Source organism: Sinohyriopsis cumingii, chromosome 8 (assembly GCF_028554795.1).
Source record: "Sinohyriopsis cumingii isolate HCF-2022 chromosome 8, ASM2855479v2, whole genome shotgun sequence".
Lineage (NCBI taxonomy): Eukaryota > Metazoa > Mollusca > Bivalvia > Unionida > Unionidae > Sinohyriopsis > Sinohyriopsis cumingii.
In genome coordinates, this window is record NC_142968.1 from 108,353,152 (window position 1) to 108,377,894 (window position 24,743).

General features: G+C 35.2%; 2 protein-coding genes across 4 annotated transcripts in view; one reads left to right on the forward strand and one right to left on the reverse strand.

Moving 5' to 3' along the window:
• Positions 1-8,273, forward strand: part of LOC149794348 (glycerol kinase-like) — a 63,144-nt gene extending 54,871 nt beyond the window's left edge. Inside the window, exons 16-18 of one of the 2 annotated variants that reach the window (XM_089968502.1) lie at positions 1,488-1,625; positions 2,085-2,162; positions 3,659-8,273. In XM_089968502.1, the coding sequence (XP_089824628.1) occupies positions 1,488-1,625; positions 2,085-2,162; positions 3,659-3,663 (221 nt within the window). In that variant the 3' untranslated portion in view covers positions 3,664-8,273. The remainder of the gene's footprint in view (positions 1-1,487; positions 1,626-2,084; positions 2,163-3,658) is intronic. The other variant, XM_089968501.1, reaches the window with a different exon arrangement.
• An 8,048-nt stretch (positions 8,274-16,321) lies between these two features.
• Positions 16,322-24,743, reverse strand: part of LOC149794349 (TLC domain-containing protein 5-like) — a 30,083-nt gene continuing 21,661 nt past the window's right edge. For both annotated transcript variants that reach the window (XM_089968504.1, XM_089968503.1), the window contains exons 3-4: positions 24,189-24,284; positions 16,322-22,275 (exon numbers count right to left, since the gene is read on the reverse strand). In XM_089968504.1, coding sequence (XP_089824630.1) covers positions 21,770-22,275; positions 24,189-24,284 — 602 coding nt within the window. In that variant the 3' untranslated portion in view covers positions 16,322-21,769. The remainder of the gene's footprint in view (positions 22,276-24,188; positions 24,285-24,743) is intronic.

Sequence of the window (24,743 nt, forward strand, 5' to 3'; positions counted from 1 at the left end):
CAGCAATAAAGTGAATTTAACATCAATGCATCTGCTTCAGACATACTTGCAGAGAGAGTAACATTTAACCAGAGGCTAGCTAATGAAGAGTACCAAGTTTTACAAAGCGATTTTGATAATGCATCTGTTTTTTAAATAGTAGCTACATATGAAACTTTCTCATTCAGTATATGATATTGTTTATGTAGTTTTTCTTTTGTGGGGGGGGGATTGCATGTATTGAAAAAATATGAATATAGATTCACACCTTTTTGGCAGTCATAAACACAGTCTCAACATCACCTGTCTCTCTCTCTCATGCATACAGAATAATTCAATGATTTGATACATTGCATTTTCATTTGACATTTAGCTTATAGTGATGTTTCTAGTTGATGATATTCTATTTTTTTGACATTAAGGTGGTGAAGATATGCTCCTGCTCTATCCACCAAGGACATGCCTCCTTCCAAAAATAGTCAGAAAATATTTTATATAAACTTAACACATGACAATGATAGAACAGTGGTGATTTGCAGGTAGTGTTCCTCTTGTAGTGTCACATGGACTTGAGTCACGGAAACTGCCAAGTTGTACATGGCCTAGGGGAAATATTTTGCCATGTACATTGGACCTCTAATTATCTTGTTAATCATTGATTGCATCAAGTGGAGATTTTCAGATATTGCATAAATCGGCATACTGAATAATTTAGAGCTAAGTGATATGGGGTTCTCTGGTATACCTTTAACTGTGAAGTTTGGTAGGCTTATATATTGTGACTAGAAGATCTATTGCTTTGAATGTTGGAGGTCTTATCATCAAGGTCAAGGTTAAGTCTTTTGTTTCTGCTTTATATCATTAAAGCCATTTGAAGAACACATATGCTTCTCATTTTAATGGCATGTCATGTATACTCTTCAAGGCTTTATCTCCAAGGTGAAAGTCACTAATAATTTGTTAAACCTTTTTCAACAATTTTCCGTTTGAATGTTCTTAAGGTAGGGCATTAAGCTGGGTTACTTTCAATGTCTGCCCAGTAACTTCACATGGCTGTCTTAAAGGTCATACAAATTTTATGGTTGTAAATTTTGATGACCTTGTCATGGTAGGCGAGGGACACAGAGACACTGAATTTGCTTTGTTATAGTTGTTGACAGATGCAAACCTCTTATGGTTTCAAACAAATTTTGTTTTGGGTTTCTTTTAAACCATATACAGTGTATTAATGGTTTCAATCCAGAAATTCAGCACAATGCTAGAAATAAAAATTACCTATTCCAGTTGAATGTTTTACCTCGCATTTAAATTTACATGACAAAATAAGAAAAGCAACTATTATTGTCTCAATTAGTTACCTACCTCATATTTAGTCTGTTTAGCTGGTTTACCAGTTAGTATCGGCACACCTTTCATAAACACTATCCATTGGGATATAAACTACTTTTTTTATTTTTGGAAATATGCATTCACTAGCTGTGAATAAATTTATATGGTATGTGTTTCAGTGCGGCCATCAATGCCAGAGACAACAGCCCTAGGTGCAGCTATGGCTGCAGGAGCTGCATTAGGAATATGGAGTCTGAAGGCAGAAGATCTGGCATCCATAACAATTGATACTTTTCAGCCATCCATTGTAGTCCAAGGTTTGTTCTTGTCACAAGAGTTGGAAATAAATCTATTTTTAAGGCTGGGATACTGTAGCATCAAATGCTGTGCTCATTTCAAAATATAGAAACCTATGTACAGTTTACCATTATCGTTTCATTTTTAGTTCACCAGCATAGAAGTACAGGAAAGACTAAGCAATAATCACAGTATCATTGTAACTGTCATTAGCATCCATGGCATTTACTTTTATGTTTAGTTCAGTTTTGCTTCTGGATTCATGAAACTTGGTTAATGGTATAAGCATGCATTCTGAAGAGTATCAGGTCACTTTTACCGTAATATTTTTTTGTTATAATCAGATGCAACATTTGCAGATGTGTTACACTCTTCTCTTGTTGAGCATCTGTAGAGTAATATTTGAAGAAAATATTTATCTTTGTTTTGGATGTGTCTTCTGTTGGTTTATCTAAAAGGTGGAAATTATGTATTTGTAGAGAGAGATGACAGGTTTGCACAATGGAAGGAAGCAGTGAAAAGATCGATGCACTGGGTGCCAAGTGAGAGTACTACAGGTGAGCTTTTTTCTTTTTATACCACATCTTTTACTTTACTGCATTATTTACTTTAAATGAATACCATCAATTAAAGAATCTTTACAAGGATTTGAGAGTTTTAGCAAGACAACATAATTTAGGAAATATTCTCACTGTATTGGCAACTTATTCTTTTTGTCTATATTTCCTGTTTTCAGAATGTCATAAACAGGCTGAATTAAATGAATTGCAAAACTTAATGACTCTTGAATATGACGATTTGTAGCTAACCTGGCTGTAATGCCAAGTGAGTTTATGGTTTGGTCCATTGTACATTTTCCATTGTCTATTGCTTTTTTCAATGTTTTCTTGAAAACTGCTGGATGAAATTCAACCAAACTTGGTGGAAAGCATCCTGTCATGGAGGCTTTCAAATTGATACAAATGCTGCTGATCCATTTTCAAATATGGTCACCATTACCTTTAAAGACATCTTCTCAAAAAACTGCTCAAGAGAATTTGATAAAATTGATAAATACTGGCATATAGGCCTTCATGGAATAGGCTGATTCATTTTGTGTTAAAAATATCAAAGTTCAAGGTCACAGTAAGAGAAAAATTGGTTTTGCTGGATAACTTTTGTGTTTCATGAGCATTCTTTGTGCATTCTTTGTACCTTAGGTATTATAGAAACCTTCAGATTCTGGGATTTAATCACTATTGGTCACAGGCATGGTTGTTGTTGTTGTTGTTGTTGTGGGGTTTAACGCCATTTTTCAGCACGATGGGCTATACATGGCGGCCAGTATTAATGGTGGAGGAAGAACCCGGAAAACCCCGGAAAGAACCACCGACCCACGAGAAGCTACTGGCAAGCTTTCTCACATGCCCACATTGGCTGAATCTTAGACTCGAACCGCCGCAGACAGAGGTGAGATGGCAGTGATCCGTAACGAAGAGCGCTTTAGACCACTCGGCCACTCGGGGCCCCCACAGGCATGGTAATTCTGATAAGAAAACAGTGGTTTCTTCACATTAAGTTTCATTCAAGACCATCTAACTTTGACAAAGGTCAAGGTCATTGAGACCTCTTGGTCCATAAAAGCCCAAGTCAAACATATTATACTGATGCCTCATACTAATGCCCAAGTGGGGAACTGTTAAAATTGGAGTGGATATATAATGTACTATTCATGGTACTATGTTGTTCAGCAAAATTGTTGCATTTGTTAAAAAAAATAGTATTGGGAGATGGATTGTTATGTGATGTATACAACACATCACAACTTAAAAATGTTGTTGTGTTTCCCATGGAATAGCATATTTTGACTGTACAGAAGTAGCTTTATATGGAAAAGGAATGAATATGAATCCTTATCACAGCTTTAGTAAATGATATTTATTTAGCATTTTAAGGAATGTATTAATTTCTGATCAGACACATTTTGATTTATAGTGATTGAGCCGAGATTTTAGGATAGGAAAAATGAACTTTAATCACAATTTGTATTTAAAACATTTGTTTTTCTTGCAAGCATAGCCCATGAATCAAGACCAGCCTCAGTGCTTGCCGGAGGTTTCTTTGCCTTCATCAGTTTTGCCTTGATAGTAGTTGTAGACATTATAACCCGGAGATGATGTATATTCAGATTTAGTATACTAGTCAATTTATATAATGACCTTGGAGCCATTATGGATATGTTAGGATGGACCCATGGAACTAGATGGTTGTGCACCAGTCTGTTATAACAGTGGAGAAAGATCTTGTTACAAGCAGTGTTTCTTGAACATTATATCCTATTAAGGAGACAGAAAAATTATAACACAGGATGTTGCAGGAATATTACAGCCCATTAAGGAGACAAAAATTTATAACACAGGATGTTGCAGGAATATTACAGCCTATTAAGGTGACAGAACAAATTATAACACAGGATGTTGCAGGAATATTACAGCCCATAAAGGAGATGAAACAAATTATAACACAAGATGTTGCAGGAATATTACAGCCCATTAAGGAGACAGAACAAATTATAGCACAGGATGTTGCAGGAACATTACAACCCATTCAGGAGACAGAAAAAATGTTTTATTACACATGGTGTTGCATTTTTTATACTTGATATCAAGTATTTTACATTGTGAAGTATTCCAGCTTATTCTTTGTGAAGTCTTTAAAGTGCAGTCCTTGTAAATTCATAAGAAATGATGTAGTGCATAAATGGTAGCATTATGGTCTGCATTGAAGATGGACAGATAACATCAAATTTCATATGTTGTTTCAGTGACATTGTAATACTAGGTTGTCTTGGATGGTTATAACCTGTGGCAATATGACTGGTGAAGTGTAGAACTTGAATATTTATCATCATGCTTTCCCTGGCCCAAAATTGCACAGAATTATTAACATTTATTTGTTGATACATCAACAGTCCATAAAATGTTCCAGGTCTAAGAAGTGCCAAATAAATTCAAACATAATTTATTAAGTTGAGTGTTGAAAGATTTTTTTTGTAAAGCTTAGAATTAAATTTTTTTGCTGTCTAGCTAAATAAAAGGCAGATTCAATAGAAACGGAGTCTCTTTCATAGGACAGATTACTAAACATGCACAAGAGCTACTGTGGTTCAGTGATTAACATGCTAGCGGTATGACCAAAAGGGGTGGATATGAATCCCTCTGTCAGATCAGACTTTGCTCTAAAAATCTTGTGCTGCAGTTCAGTGAAATACCAAACCATAATGCGACTATATAGGCATAATGGTGTTAGATAAAGTGGTTTGCATTAGGGTTTTTCTGAGTTTTTCCTCAATCCCTTGTATTGGCTGCCTTGTAATACCTGTCATGCACTGAAAAATGGCATTAAACCTCAAACAACAACAGCATCAACGTTACTTTATGTCTAGTTAGGGTCTTGTTGTTTTGTTTGTGGATCCAACTTGGAAGTAACTGAACTAGGATGCCGAAAGTAGGTCAATCATACATTACATTTAATGCTTTGTTTATTTTGACTATTGGCATTGGTCACTGTGTCATTCAACTTTGAGTGGACAGTGATGTGGCTTAATCTGTGGGAACATATTGAGTACTACATCATGATATCAGATGTAGGTTATTGTGATGTATATTTCAAGCATTAATCACTTCTTGATCCATGCTTTCAGGTCAGTTTCTCATGGAATCTTGTATGGTTAAGTACCTTCATGTGGATTTACTGTTTATATTATGATACCATCATTTCAAAAGTAGGTCACTGTGACCGATAGTTCATGCTTCATTGTTTTCAATCAGAGTCGTTTTTTCAGGATCAGTGTCTTGTGCACAATTGACTCTTTTATCCACCTGTTTTTTGATCACGGTAAGTAGCAGTTACATAAGTAGAGAGTGCATAGTTTATATTACCTCATCCTCCTTCTACTATAGCTGAAATTTAATACAAAATATCTTGGTAATTGTACACGAAAAGGAAAGAGCTGCAATCAGCATGGTTATATGAGGCCTAGCCTTTATTGTGAAAAAAATTACAAAGTTTAATTGCCTAGAAAGCTAGAATTCCCTTTGAAAGTGGAACAATTTGATGTTTGTCCTATGTTGCCTGTTAACTTTGATGTACAGGTGAGTTAAACTATCTTTTAACAGTACATGTCCATATGTTCCTTAATCAGGATCTAATGATAAAGTCATTGTAGGGGGCCATCAACAGTACACCATTTGACATTTCACATGACTGTGTTTACCTTTGTACAGGATATGTAGGTAATACTGTTTTATGGCATGTCAGCATAACCAATTTTTTGTGTGCTATATCAGTACTATATACATGTTTTATACAGAGTAAATTCCAGTACTATCGTGATACATGATGTGCTGTTGATGGTCTCCTACAGCGACATATTTGTTAAATCCAGCTTAAACATGTTATTTTGAATGGGTATCAGTATTTTAGCACCAAATATGTTACCAAAAAAAAACAGAAGGGAAGAAAGACACAGCGAAATGTGATTAATGGTTTAGTTTAATTTCATGTTTTATGGCGCAAAGACACAAGTTGGATTTTTAGTGTCCAGGTAATTGGGGTAAGGACACACCACATTAGTCAACTGGTGCTGATCTGATGGCAGGCCTGGAATTCAATCGGCACCTAATTGGTTGGGCATCACTCTAACCACTGAGCCACTGCAGCTCCTATCATTAATGATTTAATGGACACTCAAGGGACCATTGACTTGTTTTGTTAACAGAGAGGTTTGAACATTAAAGGCCATATCAGAAAAGGGATTCATTTACATGGATGTATTTAGTAGGACACTTTTCAGGATTACATGATATGGGATGAAAATATACAGTGTACAGTGGTTCCTCATTATAAAATACCTCAGTTTAATAGTCTCTGATAAAAGAGTATGGTAATGTATCCCATTTTATTATATGCTCATTTCTTTTATACATTAACAATACACTGTCAGATGATGCAGTATTTTTCCATACTGCATGGCACGTTTCTAAATATAGTGTCATGTGTGAGGAACTACATTGAATGTAAACAAACACTGCACTTACGTAGCATACAATTTTGCTTTTACTATATTTGTTTGTGGATGAACTAAACAAGATGTTTATTCCATTTGAGAGTAGAAAATATAAAGTTAGCAATGTGGATGAGTTCAATGAGTCACAAAACTTTTATCCAAGCAAACAAATGAACATGGTATTTGCAGTGTCCACAACAAACACAAGACACACAATATTGAAAATACCATCCTTTTCATTTAAACAGTTATTTAGGAGAAATGTTCTTTTCTTAAATAAAATGGTTCAGACTATGACCTGTGCTCTCAGGGTTCTGTAAAAATAGCATAGAAAAGCATATTAAAAAAGGCCAAGAGCTATCTCGTCTCTCTCAGAGATATCCAGGTTTTTTCACAAGTGAGTCAAAACACTGCATTAGAAGCAACTGAAGAAGATTTTGGTAGAAAGAGCATACAAGTGACAGGGCATAAGCATGTCATCTTTAGCTGGTAATAACAATGACTATAAATATACTGACAATTTTGCATCTTGAATTTTCTCAAATTGTACTTTCTTAGTTCTGCAAATCTGAATTACATGGATTCCAAGACTTAATACACGAAATTGTACTGTCAATTCAACATTTCCAACAGAAATCACATTTCTTGACTGCACTCAAAAACGAAATGTGATATTCCATAGTGTCATTTTGAGAATTTCAATTAAAACAATTCATACTTTTTCTACATTTTGATTTCAAACGATCAATGATAAAACAGAAACGCAGGTACAATTGAATCAAGGCCAGCCCTTCCACTGCTCATATCACATGTACTTCATACGGAATTGACCTAGCTAATAAATCCCGTACATCACAAACAGAAAAGCAGAATTTAGTTAGATCGACAGTAAAAAATAATTCATCAATTCCAGACCAACAGGAAAAATTGTTTCAGTGCACGTTCATTCATAACATGTCTCTAAATTTCAATTTTAAATGACCAAAATGATATTTATTTTTTAAGTGGACAACTGAGCATGTGACCAAGTTCAGAATTCACTGGGCAGTGCCCTGTGCACATTAATATTGTTACTGTGTATTGATGAACCCTTGTTTGTGCCTTTATTTTCAAATCCAGCATAAATTCATTTTTTTCTTCTTGTAGTGTGTTGTTTTTATTATTCAGCCATAGATAAAAAAGCAAAATGAGTATATAATAAAAAGGTTACTACATTTGTATGGGAAAATATGAACTCCTTTTTTCTGAGTAATACTGCACTAATAACGTTTGCAGTATTGCTCAGAAAAACTTGTTCATTTTCCCATACAAATGCAGTACCTATAAATACTGGATGAATTATGTTTCCGTACATTGTATCTTGGTATAGTACAGTCTCTGATTTAAGAGTATGATAATGGATCCCATTATACTAGATGAATTATGTTTTCATATATTGTACTTCATTGTAAGGTAACATATCACATCCTGGTATATTTTCATGGCTTCGCAGTAGAAGCATTAAACTGAGGGACCACATTTTATACAATTTGTGAAAAAAGGTAATTTTCCTGTACTTATTGTTCTATAATGTAATTAAATGAAAATGCATGTTATAAATTGAATAAACAATTATGATTCAGACTTTCTTCATGCATTGTTTATGCACTTACAATATAGTGCAAGTGTATTATGTTATGATAGTATTGTCTATGTGTTTTTTCTGCTTATTGTAACTAGGTCATTATGGTACACAGCCCACCTACAGTAAACTGAGGTGGAAGGCCAAGAATAGTGTATATGCTGTTTCTGTCGAGTATCACAACAGGGTCAATGTGGCATGTACAAGTACGCAGCCCACCCATACTTAACTCAAGGGTTGGCAAGGCCAATTATAGTACATGTACTTGTCACCTGAATGTGACATCAATTATTTATTTTCACTAGAAGACTTTGTTGGATCTAAATGAAAATGGTGCCAATCTGACATCCAATTTATCCACCACAGCTGCTAATTTAAGAGTCTTGTTATCACTGAAGAATATCAGACTGTTTTAAAAATCACCAGTTAAGAAAAAGAAATGGTCCTATCTTGAATTCCTGGAAATCTCAGAACTAAATAGCTGTAATTTTTGGAGTGGAAAGAAAACAGCCTTGCTGTTCAGTATGGTATGGTATGTGACACCTGTTAATGATGATATATAGCAAACTTCATCCATTTATTTTGAGCAGCTTGCAAGTTATACAGCAGAATGACAGTGTAAAAGAAACCCAAACTACTGACCTGTGAACTTGACCCTGAAGATCCACCCAACCATATGATACATGACCCAACATCCTATAATAAATATACATCACAAAAGCTGAAAAGGCTGTAATGTTAGAGAGAGGAAAGGGAAGTGTGATGGAAAACTTAAAATACTCATCAATAATCTTAACCCTAAAGATAGGACCTCCGGTGTGAATGCATATTTTATAATTAAATTATGATTCTTCTAAAATACAATCACATTAACATGAGGGATATTGGCTTACTATTTTCAAAATTCAGCCCCCCAAAAGTACCAAAAATGTCTTTTCTATCTATACCGTACAGCCAAATGGCTGTAACCCTTACTCATTACTTTCCCTTGATGATGCCAGGTGATGCTAGTGTTAGGCTAAGCAATGGATCAATAAGTATGTACACATGGCAGGGTGGTGTGAAGGTCCTAATGTGATCTGATAATTTTATAGAAACATAATTTCCATAGAAAATTTGCTTTCATGTTTCCCAATAGCATCAGCATTAAGAGAATAAGTAATCGTTGGAGGGAATGCTGAACATCCTACCTATACCCTGGGCATCCTTTGAGGGAAGATGGCTCGATTCCCTACATGAAAGATAACCCACTCTCTTAATATTGGACCAGTACAGCTGACAGTCACATAGCCTTTGACAATCATAACCAGTTAAGAAGAAATTGATTGAACTCTTCTTACCAACTGTTACAACTCCATGGTCTTAAACTAAGTGACAGAAAAGGGCAAACACCAACAAGTTTCATAAAATTACCTAATTTATTTCCCTAGAACACAAAGTGAAAACTTATATTCCTAAAAGTTAAGTTCAAATAAATTCCAATATTTAATGTGTTGATGTACCTTTAGTCTCAATGTGCCAATTAGAATTTGGTGATAAGTCATTTGATGTATCCCAATAATACAATCCAAAATGTCCTTGCCTGAATTCACTACAATTCCAAATTAATGTTTTAGTCCAAGAATATTATTGAACACTTTGTAATTCCAGTGAATAAATAACTTGAATAAATAAATCCAGTCAAATTAAAACATAACTAAGTCATAAGACTGGTTCCACTCTGGATGTGAAGGTAAGAATTGTTAATTTTTCATGTAAACAGCATTGATATAAAAAGCTAAGACACAAGAATACAGTCAGGATGCAACTCAGTCTTTTCTCTAAAAGATTCAAAGCTGTCAAGTTAAGGAATATCCAAGTGAAAAAGCGAGTCCTAGACTTAGATTTAAAAAAAACATGTTTATTACCATTAATAACTGCATGTGACAACTCTCTGATTGCCCAATGAATTCAGCATATCCTTGGCAACAAAGCCTGGTTGCATCATAAAGACAATGGAATCATCTGGATATGAAATGAAGATATTAGACCTGCTGAATGCATAATTCACTCATTCTGCATCCAGAAGTTACAGCTAACAGGAAACAGGTTTTGTATAATAGCAACTTCCCTGGCTAAAGGCTTGAATTTGTCTGAAGTAAGTCATGTTAGGACCCATGAGAGATTCCATTTTAGAAACTGTGAGGGACTTTGGTCTATTCTAGTCAAAGATAGCTTGGTCTGATAGATCTTTATCAATACCTCATCAACAATGATGCCAGAATGTGTTGGAATTTGTTAAGGAACAGTAGACATGGTTAGTAATCGAGGCCAGCCAACATTTTCTCCTCATAAAGATGGAAATCAATAGTTTTTCAAAAAGTGAAGGGCCTTTATGCTCATGGGATTGTTCTCACGATCAAAAGCTAGCATTCCTTCCTTGGCAGAGCACTCCTGGAAAAAGCCAGGCATAAAGGAGGAGGAGACTGTTTGGACAAGAATGGAATACCTGTGACATGGGCTGTTTGAGAAGATCCAGCTTTGCCAGAATCTTCCTGGATAGATCTATCACCATACTGAGTGGATAAAAAACCCAGGACTTATTCCATTTGAGTGTTGTGATCAGAATCAGTTTGTAATTCTTACCCAATAATTTCTTAATTATATTTTGTATTAAAACTGGGGGTAGTAGGCAAGGCTTACAGATTCAACCAACTCATCAAAAGTGCATCCACTGTCCAAGCTGTTGGGTCCAAGACTGAAGAGGAAGACGTGGGCAGTTTGTTGTTCCGTGTCAAAAAAAGGTAATTTATTGGTCACCCCCAAAGTGTGCAAATCGAATGAAAGACATTGGTGAACTGACCATTCAGTATGAATGGCTTGATTTTTTTCTTGACATATTATCCACTAGGGCATTGAGTCTACTGGGACTGTGTTTGATTTTAACTATTATGTTGAGTTTGGAACATCAATGTGGGAATTGCAGAACCAGAAGGCACAGATTGGGCGATTTTGGTTGCCCTTGCTTGAGGTGGGTCACCAGTACCGAGTTGTCTGATGTATGTTATACATACTGGCAGCCTCAAAGCCCAGCACCAGGTGGGCTCCCCAACCATACACTCTGGCCTCTGTATATACTGTAATTTCCAGTTATGGCTTTTCGAGATGAATCTCTCTCATGAGTCAACCATAGTTGTGCTACTGACCCAGGAATGGTTCCATGTCCACTGCCACACTGATTAATCACAAAGTTGCAGAAACTCTCTTGCCATGAGCCACTTCCTGTTATAAGTGGACTCAGTGAGTTTGACAATATGCGTCAATTCAACGTGAGGTAGTTGTACAAGATTGAGACTGGTTACAAATTCCACACTGAGATGGGCAAAATACCGCAGTGGAGGTTAGACTTTTCCCAGCCGACTAGAAATTCAAGATGATGTGAAATGGATAGGAGATCATCTCTGCCTTTAAGAAGAACAGAAGTAGTAATAGGGAATGATCTTTCATTAGGATCCACTTACAGATCTCATACATGAGTGGCAAAACAGACGGATTTCTCACTGTGATTCCAGTACAGGCTTTACCCTATTAGTGGTAAAGTGGATGGACCTATCAATAATGTCCCCATGGTGTTTAGGTTCTGGACATGCCATAAGAGTGCCAGGACACAAAGATCTATTGCTAAAATCCCAGTATGCTGCAAATGTAATGTCCCATGGGTTTGGTACAGTTATCAGACTTGACCAATCTGTGGTCAGAAGGTACAATGTATCGCTCGGACTGCTGGATGACTTGGTAGGCAGCCAGGATAGTATTGCATAGTGTCACAGAATTAGGCAAAATTAACTTGGTTTTGCCTTAGAACTATTTAACTATTTTTCATTGTACATGCGTACAACATTATCTAGGGTGAATAAGTGTTTTTTCAGGTAAGCGACTGTATTAACATGTACCTCGCCGGAAGTTACTTGCGATGAGGGACATTAATAACATGATATACACTGGTATTTTACCCCGACTATTGCTCATTCTCCTATGGATTTAAGTGAGATCAATTTCTAAACAGACACTGGTCATTTTGGATCACGTCAAGGAGTGTACGTTCTCCATTGTTCTCCAGCCATAGGGGTAAGTGTTAAATTTATATTTCATTTGATATGCGAAGCTTATTTGGTTTGTAATGTCTTATCGCATAATAATGCATTTATTACAACACAGATTTGAACTTTGAATTACAAGTCACTATTAAAGGTTCATGTATTAGCATATATCTAGAGATTTTAAAGAAACTATTATTATGATCAGTTTGGTATTATTGTAGCTGACTGTGACTATGACTAGAGCTATCTGAAGCTGTTTAAAGCTGTCTGGAGTTTCCAGAGTAATTAAGGCTGCATGCTGTCGATACGTATGTATGTATGTAGGTGTGTTGGAACCACGGAAGTAGACGTAACTAATTAGAGATTGCTGTATGCTGTCTGTACGTGTGTATACGTATGACTGTACATGTGGTGGATCCATGAAGGGTGCGAGCGACCGATAAGAGTGTAGGCCAACCCTAGGAATTGTGCGACTGTACCAGGGGTCTAGAAGCGTACGTTTGGTCCAATTGTTGTTCCAGTTGGGTGCATTTTTATGTTCATAAGATTATTGTGAATCTTAGTTGTGTTCCAAGAGATAGTGAATCTCTCTCATTGTTTATGACATTATTTTGAAACACATTTGAATATCATAAAATTATTTTGAATCTTAATCGGAGTCCATACTTGAGATTATGTGAATCTCTCTTGTAGTGTATAATACTGTGTGAAACGTATCTGCAGTCCATGAGGTTTCTTGGATCTGTATTTCATATTGAATTCATATTTTTGGTTTATTTTCAGTTTGTGAATGTTTGTGTAGAGTGATTGGGTTAATTGTATGTTGAGAGCGTGAGAGAATCATTGTATTTTTACACCATATATTTTTCTTTATTAATTCATTTCATAAATTTCCATCTTTCTCACATTGTGTTTGTCTTATTCATTTAGTCCAAAACCCACTCGGTTTCTATTCTGCGACACAGTGTCATTTCCTTGATTAATGGATCATAGAGATCTGTAATAAAGCCAATGTACCCTTACTTACAGGCCTGAATGCCATGATTAGGTACGCAGGGGTACCTACACCCAAGTGGGCAGCCAAGAAAAAGGGGTGCACTCTCTCATACTATTGTTATTCCTACTTGTGGAATGAGATGGGACTAGGTGCAACCTTTGCTCTAAATTAAGAAACAGCATTGTTACCTCCTGCACCAGGTAATGCATCTGAAGCTCTTGTGACAATCTAGGTTATGGTGGGGATGGCAAAACATTAGAGCCAGACTTCTCCATTTCTTCTGAGTTTATCTCATAACCGATGGCAATTTCCATTTTTCTTTTCTGGGGTGTGGAGTAACAGGCACAACAACATGCCCCACTAAGTTCACCACCAATTCTATTAAAGCATGAATGCTCAGGACATTGGATTGTTCAATGCTGGACTTGGCCTTGTTCTGTAAATCTACAACTTGTGATCAAAGTGTGTGTAATGTTTAGTGGTTTTGTAAACATCTGCTAAGGGATGATGGATGCCAGACACCAGATGAAAGGCTACTGCACAGGCTCTTTTGAACCTACGACAAGTACAGCTAAATACTGAGTTGTGACCTTGACCCTAATGATATGCTATAAGTGACACATTTTTTATGATAATATATATGCACATCATGACCTTGAAGATAGGACCCAAATGTGGTATGCAATACACCATTTAAGGACCCAAATGTGTTAGATAGCACACCATATAAGGAGCCCAATGTGCTATGCAACACATGATCTAAGGACCCCAACATGGTATGCAACACTGCTACCAATGATGATGTATATCCAAATTATAGTCCTTACTCTCAGATGGTATGAAAGTTATAGAATATAAATAAATGTGTGACTGACAGAAGAACAAACAGAGGGAAATACAGATACTATGTTTTCCATTTTTTGCAAAAAGGCAGGGAACAAATGCCTTTGATTCAAATCATGAACAATGTAATTGCCTTTAGAAATCTGATTGTCAAATCATTGGTACAGCAAGACATACACAGGGACTCCAGTTTTGTCAAATCATTGATACAGCAAGACATACATGGGGACACAAGTTTTGTCAAATCATTGATACAGCAAGACATACATGGGGACTCAAGTTTTGTCAAATCATTGATACAGCAAGACATACATGGGGACTTCAGTTTTGTTAAATCATTGATACAGCAAGACATTCATTGGGACTCGAGTTTTGTTAAATCATCGATACAGCAAGACATACATGGGGACTCAAGTTTTGTCAAATCATTGATACAGCAAGACATACATGGGGCTCGAGTTTTGTCAAATCATTGATACAGCAAGACATACATGGGGACTCGAGTTTTGTTAAATCATTGATACAGCAAGACATACATTGGGACTCAAGTTTTGTCAAATCATTGATACAGCAAGACATATATGGGGACTCAAGTTTTGTTAAATCATTGATACAGTAAGACATATGGGGACTCAAGTTTTGTTAAACCATTGATACTAATTGAGTTGTTTCAGCAAGACATACATGGGGACTCCAATTTTGTTAAATCATTGATACTACTTGAGTTGTTTCAGCAAGACATACATGGGGACGCAAGTTTTGTCAAATCATTGATACAGCAAGACATACATGGGGACTCGAGTTTTGTTAAATCATTGATACAGCAAGACATTCTTTGGGACTCGAGTTTTGTTAAATCATCGATACAGCAAGACATACATGGGGACTCAAGTTTTGTCAAATCATTGATACAGCAAGACATACATGGGGACTTGAGTTTTGTTAAATCATTGATACAGCAAGACATACATTGGGATTCAAGTTTTGTCAAATCATTGATACAGCAAGACATATATGGGGACTCAAGTTTTGTTAAATCATTGATAGAGTAAGACATATGGGGACTCAAGTTTTGTTAAACCATTGATACTAATTGAGTTGTTTCAGCAAGACATACATGGGGACTCCAATTTTGTTAAATCATTGATACTACTTGAGTTGTTTCAGCAAGACATACATGGGGACTCACAAAGGCACTTTTCTACTTGGAATAGTCACCAATAGATTCCATTTTTAAGTTTGTATGATTGGTTACAATCACTGGACTAACCCAAGTAAAGAGGTATTTTTTTTTTAGATGTGCCTTTTGTGAGTCCCATTTATATTTAAATGTAACAACCCTTATTTCATTTTCTTTTAGTTTTTAAATCATGAGAACTAATTATATTTAAATTTCACATTATTAAGTACTCTATATTTGTTGTTAAATGTATTATTAATACTTGTCAGAACATCCTTAAGCTGAGGAACTCCTTGCAATTTTTCCCCAATTCTATGGCTACCATGAATAGGATTATCAAATGGGTATGCTGCAATATACATGTATTAGACACAGTTTTTTAGTTTCACCCTATAAAACAGCAATCACTGTAAGGAACATGGAACAATTAAAGAAAAACCTCACCAGCAACATCAGTGAGAAGTTCTATTTCAAACAGCCACTGATATTGACATATGGAATTTACAGCTGGAAATTATAGTCTAAAAATCATCAATCAAACAGGTGCAAGATAGAGCAATCTTTAAATCCATTTTTAAATAAATGGATACAGCACAGTGGGAACTGTCTGAGTTGGAGATTGGAGATTCCAAAAAATTCATGAAAATTTATGACTTATTTGTAAAAAAAAAGTATTGAAACCCTAACAGATCCATAGTTGCTAAAATAACTGGCCAATACTAAAATCCTGATTTTACATGTAAACTGATAAATATCATGTCTGTGAAAAGTAGCCACTATATGGTCTACAAAATATATGCATCTGAAACAGCTGATGAAAAGAGTACAGTGACAGACAAATGGCAGGGGAGATAAGCATGGAAATCCCTATTTCTTCTGGAGATTAAGCAAGTCACACATTAAAAACTTGAAATCTTGGGGTGCTGCAACAAAAAATACCAACAACAAATTGTGCTGCTCTTAATTTTATAAGTGTCCAAACATATCATATTGTTTGATCCAATAGCTATCAAAAAATGCAAAATAGTTGTTAAAAAATACAAAATAGTGCTAATGATTTAGGTTGTGAAAAATAAATATTGATTGCATATAAATCGTACGTGTCATCATTACTGTAGACTATAGTCAAACCCATCATAAACTGTTGCCTTTGGGAAGCAAGTATGATTAGAATCATCAAAATTACAGAAATACAAAAGAAAGTGTTACATTTTCTGCCATGTATGAATAAAATAAAAATACTCAGACAAAATTTGTTCATTAAAAATCCTTAAGTTTATTGGGTGACTTATACATTATGAAAAATTATACATTTTCAAGGTTATATTTTTCTTTAAATACCCTGACTTTCTGTACTGTATCCTGGCACTAGCCTTGCTATATTCAACAGATATAAACCCCACCATTCAATTTAGGTTTATTTTCAATGTAGTAGACTATATCAGCTTGTCCACTACAAAGACCTCCACTGTTGGGCTACCATAAGGTTCTAAAAAAACAAAAGAATTTTAATGAATATTAGTTGGTTATCATCATGATGGTTTGTACTAAAACAGGTCAGGATTTTTGTCAAGATATCAGTTCCTCTTAAGAGAAGTTAATTTCAGCACAAATGGGGTTGAAGGGGCTTGGAAAAGTGGCTGTTTATAATAGGTATTTACTTAGCAGAGGTGGCCTTTTAAGACAGGTTTGACTCTTCAAAACATACACACTACATCGGACATCTTTAGCATCACTTCCAAATTTAATTTATTGCATCAAGTTTAATATGTCAAATATTTATAAATGATCACCTCTGATTAAAATAACTGTGCTATACATGAAAATTTAGTGGAAGTGTAAATTAGGAGTATAAATAAATACATGACTAAATTAACGATCAATTATATCAATATAAAATGTCAGTTGAGAAAATATGTTTTTAAAAATTTCATTACATCTATATACATTATCTTAGAAAATGTAAAACTAAACACTAGAGAGATGACTCATTTAACAAATGTACAGTAATGGCATTATATAATGCAAGATGCAAGTTGTAACAATAGAGCCAATTTGATTCTATTAAATAGCCTTTACTCTGATGGAATTTCCAACAATAATGTGTGCACAAAATTCTAAGTTCTCATACATTGTCTCTTCATGCTTCAATAAAGTTGTTTCCCCAGGCAAACACTTTTTTGCATGAAACAACTATTGCATGGTTTTCTTGCTGCAAACTACATTTCTCAACAACCAGCACTTGCCCAGCTGCCACAATCTGGCAACCTTTCTATAGAACTAACAACCCAATGTTAAAATTTTTGTCAAGTAAACATGTTCTACTGAAGATCTTACGATTCTGCATCCTATAAGGGTTGTAAAGTTTATAGAATGTACCCATCAAATCAATCTATAATAACTGTCTTTCTTTTTTTACCAAAAAAAACCCCAACAATCATAACAGGCAAATGGTTCAAATAAATTAGACATCAATGATGCTGTTTTCATCCATACAATGCATAAATAGTTTACCAACCCCTGAGTAAATCATAGAATCACAAAACATAAATGGTTGAAAAGTCAACACTTTGTTTAAAACACAGAATAAAAGAAAAATGTACTTATTAGACTAGTTACAAGGTCCAACTTAAGAGTGGACACTTCATGAAGCATTCAGTATACAAGTGAGGGATTAATTTGTTTTAAGTTCATCCGTAACTTATAGAATGTTTCATATCATTCATTAAATTCTTATTAAACTTTCTGCACATAGTATACAGATTTTTTTCTAATTAATCTGTTACGATAAAAAGACATGAGAACTCAATAAAATGAAAAATTACATAATTGTAAAAAATAAATAGTGAGACATGCTCATAACATCTATTATAAATGTGCATATTGTTTCTGGCAGTGATAGTGATTGCCTGATAGGATAAAGTTGTACACTATGCCCCAAAAATTTGTTTACCATCTGTTTATTTCCTCATAACAGTTTCTAAACTATGCTAAAGTAAACAAAAGAACATCTAAGGACTAATGTGCTGTTATCTGTTCCTCAAAGGACTAAAGTTCGGTTATCTGTTCCACAAAGGACTGATGCTCTATTATCCATCCCTCAAAGGACTGATGCTCTATTATCTGTCCCTCAAAGGACTGATGCTCTATTATCCATCCCTCAAAGGACTGATGCTCTATCATCCATCCCTCAAAGGACTGATGCTCAACTATCTGCCCCTCAAAGGGCTAATGTTCAGTTATCCATCCCTCAAAGGACTGATTCTCTATTATCCGTCCCTCAAATGAATGATGCTCTACTATCTGTCCCTCAAAGGACTAATGTTCGGTTATCTGTCCCACAAAAGACTGATGCTCTATTATACATCCATCAAAGGACTGATGCTCTATTATCTGTCTCTCAAAGGACTAATATTCGGTTATCTGTCCCTCAAAGGACTGATACTCTATTATCTGTCCCTCAATGGACTGATGCTCTATTATCCATCCCTCAAAGGACTGATGCTCTATTATCCATCCCTCAAAGGACTTATGCTCTATTATCCATCCCTCAAAGGACTAATGTTCGGTTATCTGTCCCTCAAAGGACTGATGCTCTATTATCTGTCCCTCAATCGACTGATGCTCTATTATCCATCCCTCAAAGGACTGATGCTCTATTATCCATCCCTCAAAGGACTGATGCTCTATTATCCATCCCTCAAAGGACTTATGCTCTATTATCCATCCCTCAAAGGACTAATGTTCGGTTATCTGTCCTTCAAAGGACTGATGCTCTATTATCCATCCCTCAAAGGACTGATACTCTATTATCTGTCCCTCAATGGACTGATGCTCTATTATCCATCCCTCAAAGGACTGATGCTCTATTATCTGTCCCTCAATGGACTGATGCTCTATTATCCATCCTTCAAAGGACTGATGCTCTATTATCTGTCACTTAAAAGACTGATGCTCTGTTATCCATCCCTCAAAGGACTGATGCTCTATTATCCATCCCTCAAAAGACTGATGCTCTACTATCTGTCCCTCAAATGAATGATGCTCTACTATCTGTCCCTCAAAGGACTAATGTTTGGTTATCTGTCCCTCAAAGGACTGATTCTCTACTATCCATCCCTCAAAGAACTAATGCTCTATTATCCGTCCCTCAAAGGACTGATGTTTGGTTATCCATCCCTCAAAGGACTTATGCTCTACTATCTGTCCCTCAAAGGACTGATGTTTGGTCATCCATCCCTCAAAGGACTAATGTTTGGTTATCTGTCCCTCAAAGGACTGATGTTCAGTTATCCGTCCCTCAAAGGACTATGTTTGGTTATCCATCCCTCAAAGGACTTATGCTCTACTATCTGTCCCTCAAAGGACTGATGTTCGGTTATCTGTCCCTCAAAGGACTAATGCTCTACTACCCAAACAATTGCCAAACTATACTGAACTAAAAATAACACGTTAAAATCAAAGGGTTTACAAATGACATAAAATCACGTATTTAGAAAATAAGAATGATAACAATTCAGCAGATTTACCTGGATTACCAATCATGAAATATATTCTGATGGTAATTGAGAGAGGATTGTCAAAGACAGTTGAATATGCAAATGTAAATAATATAATCCAAAAAGTAGAATTTTCTGATTATATTTTATTACAGCCCAATTATCTGAAAATATTTACACGATTAAAAATGTAGAGGCTATAAAATACTAATGTATCTCGTTTGTTAAATGTATTCACTGCTGATTTGTGTTAGTTAATTTTGTTCACACAGTCTAGTCTTTATTAAAAGGACTCTCAAAACGTTTGACAAAATTATCCTTCACATACTGGAGTTCTTGCTACAAAGGGTCATAATCTACAAAATAAAATATACTAATGTATCTCATTTGTTAAATGTATTCACCGCTGATTTGTGTTAGTTAATTTTGTTCACACAGTCTAGTCTTTATTAAAAGGACTCTCAAAACGTTTGACAAAATCATCCTTCACATACAGGAGTTCTTGCTACAAAGGGTCATAATCTACAAAATAAAATGCACAATGAGTTCAAATTTAAACAAAAACTGTCTTTAAAAACTGTAGATACACCAACATGCACTAGGAGTTTAACGGGAGCACATCAACTAAAAATTAAATTAAAACTGAAACAATTTTATTTAAACACGGTTAACCTCATCAGAAGGTCAAAGATCAGAACATTATTGATTCCAACATTTGGTATTGTTGTCAAGTAATTATGAATAAAATCTTGTAACATTGTCCTCATTTATACTGTAACTACAATCTACCCTTATAATGTGAAGATTGCATAAATGTAAGAAAACATGGACTTTATAATGCTAATTAACATGAATCAGATGTAGACAAGTTCATGTGTATTACTGACATTTAAATAAATGTTCTTTACCAGAGTTAAAATTTTAACTGAAAACGCTACCAACACAATACTAATTACAAACCAAGTCCAGGGAACCATACTCACTCATAAACTATTAGACAAATAAATTATTCATCACTACCAATGCTATTCAATGTTGCCCTTAAAAACTAAGCTCCTTGGAGTGATTCTTAACAATGTTTATTCTTTCTTGCCAGGTTGGATTCATTTTGTCCATTCTTAATTATAATTTGCAATGTGTAATCTTATATATAAAAAGTTGAACATTTTGAAAAAATACTGACTTGTATTTTATCATCTAACTCAGTTACAATTTCTCTTCTCTCATTCCTTTCCACACATACACTACAATGTTTGTTGTTTGGCTTTTTTTTTTGGCACTGTCATTTTATCCCCATAACCTGCTATGTGGTCCTGCACCACTAATATCAAAATCATTCCATCATTGCTCAGAACATGGTAAAATACAATACAATTTTCATCATACACTTAGTATTTCATGAAGGCTATTCCATTTAAACATACATGGTACCCAGGAATGTGAACAATACTGAACAAGCAACTATAATGTTAGCCTTCAAGAATTTGATTTCGCTGAAGTGTAAAACAAATTTTTTAAAATCAGACTTGTAAAGACATAACTGACCAATAGGAATCTCCGCTTTGGTGTTCATTAGTAACCTCAACAAGTTTACCTAGGTTTTGAAATCAAAATGCATCAGCAACATGAATGTCTCTCTCAAAGCTAATTATGAACAAGAAGAAAATCTGATAACATTTACCATAAGTACTTGCTCATGAGTCCAACTGCAAACTACACAGACCCAGATCTGCCATCACATAATGTGCATAATCTGAGTCTGAGCAGTTTGTTAGGAATAATCAGTAGAACAAACAACATAGACCCTAACCTGCAAGCAAATTATGCTGTGGCAGATCAGGATCTTTTGTTTTTCTTCAGTTGGAATTGACTTAATTGACAAGTATAAAACACTTATATTACTGCAGTTTTTCTTTAACATGAGGTATAAATCCATTTTTGATCATTCCATTACAGTGAGTATTATTTTGTTCATTTTCTTTCACTGGATGTCCATTCATTTTGGCCTTATCAGCTGACATCTTCCACGCTCTCCATTTTTTCTGATATTTCTTATATGCAAATTGCATAATACTGAACCAGAATACCCAGCTAATGATATAAATACAACTTCCACCAAATCGACCAAATATGTCTGTTGGCTGTTGATAATAGCAGTACAGGAAGTATGAGCCTATTATAAGTCTCAATACACCAAATGAGATCATGAAAGCATGGTCCACTACTTCTCCAAGCCAAGTGTGGTGCTTGCCAGACTGCTTTAGAAACCATCGCCATTGCAGAAGTGGATTTGTGGCTTCAGCGCCTAATAATGTGGCCACCATCTCTGTGCCATAGGTACCCCAGGCAAAACAGCAGCTCAGGCCCAAAATACTCAGTGAATGGTGGAGCAGCATTACAGGACCTAGGGAGGAGATTTATAAGACCAATTAAAATTAAGTACAGTAATACCTCGTGCATTTGCGTTTCTGGATTCGCGAATTCACGGATTCGCGAAATTTTCATTGGTACCCTCTACACACATGTTTTCTTTATTTTATTGAATTGTACCTTCGTTATATGACTTCTGTGACATATGAAGTTTACCTAGTTTACCTTCCTGACAATGACAAAGAAAACGTCAGTCATTAAGTTTACAGTCCCATTCGTTACTTGGTTTCACCTTACTGTGATTGCAAAAGAAAACGGCAGCCAATGAATTAGTATAGGGGTAATATTAGTATACATGTACCATACTGTAAATGAGCTAGTGTGGCAAATACCCATTAGGCGATACTGTACTCTATTTTTACGTCAACCATTTATTTCTCTTTTTAAGGGTAATGTATTAAGCTAACTTTTAAATGAAATTAAAGTGCTTTGGGAGCATGATTTGGGTCATATTTAGGGTTTAAACCCTAGAAATAAGCATTTATTAGCATTTTTAGTGACTCGTACCAAACATTTGTGATTCCTCCTGATCTGCGACTGGTTCTGGAACCTAACCTCGTGAATGTTCGAGATATTACTGTAATTATATTGTGAAAGTTACAGACCAAATAATGAAATATTCACTATGAAGAAGTATGGATAAGAATTTAATAAACTGTTTGGAACTAATCAAGTTTTTTAATCTAGATGGTATATACTGTAAAAACTGCAAAACAAACACCTTGATACCAGACTAAATCTTAATCATCCAGAAATTAATCATAAAATGGTTTTGTAGCCCAGACTAATTCAGGATGCATGTGATTAAGGGGGTTCTCTACAGATATTATGAACTTCTGAGAAAGTGGTGGGTGTAAGGTGAAGTTATTTACATTTCCAACATGCACAATGGAGAGAATGTTGGTATACCTCTACATTATTTTCACATACTGTGGCTGAAACTTCTTTGGATATTGTACTTGTGGAATCTGTAAATGATCCAAGCACACAGCTAACTAAAATGACTGCTCCCTTGTGCTTCAAAAATCAGTCTGAATTAGTCTAAAGTAAACTATCTTTAGCAGTTATTAAAATAGGGAAAATTAATTTTGCCAGCTTCTGACAGTGCAATGATCAGTTACTTATGAAACAAGGATTGACTGAAAATTTGTGAACACAGTAAATTCAGCAGTCATCCCAACCATTGTAATAGCCTGGGTTGTCAGAATAGATGGTAGTTTCTTTCTTGTGAAGAAATTTCTGGCCAACAAAAAGTATGATTTTTCTTAAATTATTGCATCAACATACGCCCAATGCAATTTTTTGGTTTATGGAAATAGCCATGGTGGTTGGAATGATGCAAATGGTGTGAGTATGACAGTCACTGCAGCCAGTTTCAAAATATTATTATAGCCCATGAGTGTCAGAGATGGTTTCAGCACTCAGCATTTTAAAAAAAACAGAGGTCTTGGATTCCTGGAAATTCTTTTTAAAATAGTAGAGTGTCATTCTGTTTGAAGGATTCACATTTGAGCTCACCCAGTCATAGACCTGAAGATCTTATGCCATAGTTTGTCATCCATACAAGTTTGTTATTCCTACTCCAAAGATACTGGGAGAACTGCCACCAGACACATTCATCACAAAGGCTGGTTGGTCCTAAATAGTGCCCATTCAGAAGTTATCCCAAAATTTGAAGACACTGTCTTAAAAGCTGTGAGAGTGCTGTTGCAAAAGTACTCTTGCATACATGCAGGTCTGGACTTAAAGAATAAAATAATCTGAACTTTTGTTTGAAAAGCATGCTAATAATAATATCTAAATCAAGAAGTTTTATGTAATAAATGGCTTTCCAATGATTAGGTTATCTCCCCTCTTTATTACTGACAAAATTATTTTCCCACTTACCTTCTGTCTGGAAATAAAGACACCATGTCAAGTCAAACAGAAAGTACCCCAGACCTAGGGTGATTATAAATGTCTGAAGTTTTGTATTACCTCCACCTGAAACAAAACAATGAACACAAAAATATGGTTTCTGATTCAAATATTATATTAAAGTGAAGCTAATCTCTTGAGATTGACTTACAATGCAGGTTAAAACATTTGGTACAACCCTGTATCCGTTGTAGATTGTGAATTGATGATCATGTGTCCATAAACATTTGACATATTTTAGGCAAAACAGCTCAGCCAATATTTGATAGATTTTGTAAGAAGTTTTTCTCAGGCGATGGTGTAATATTAGTTTTCCCAGCAACAAAATATTACTAAGCAAAATTTACATCTTTTATTAATGGCCCCAACAGCATGTTGTTGAAAAGTCATCTTTTGTAACTTTTCCTGCAAATGCTTGACTTCTATAATAACCATGAGGAAAATGAATTTCTGAAAACTCCTAAAAGCTAATAGGCCTATTTTGATAATACATTATTGGAAAATTTTCTAAGAATATGTTTTACC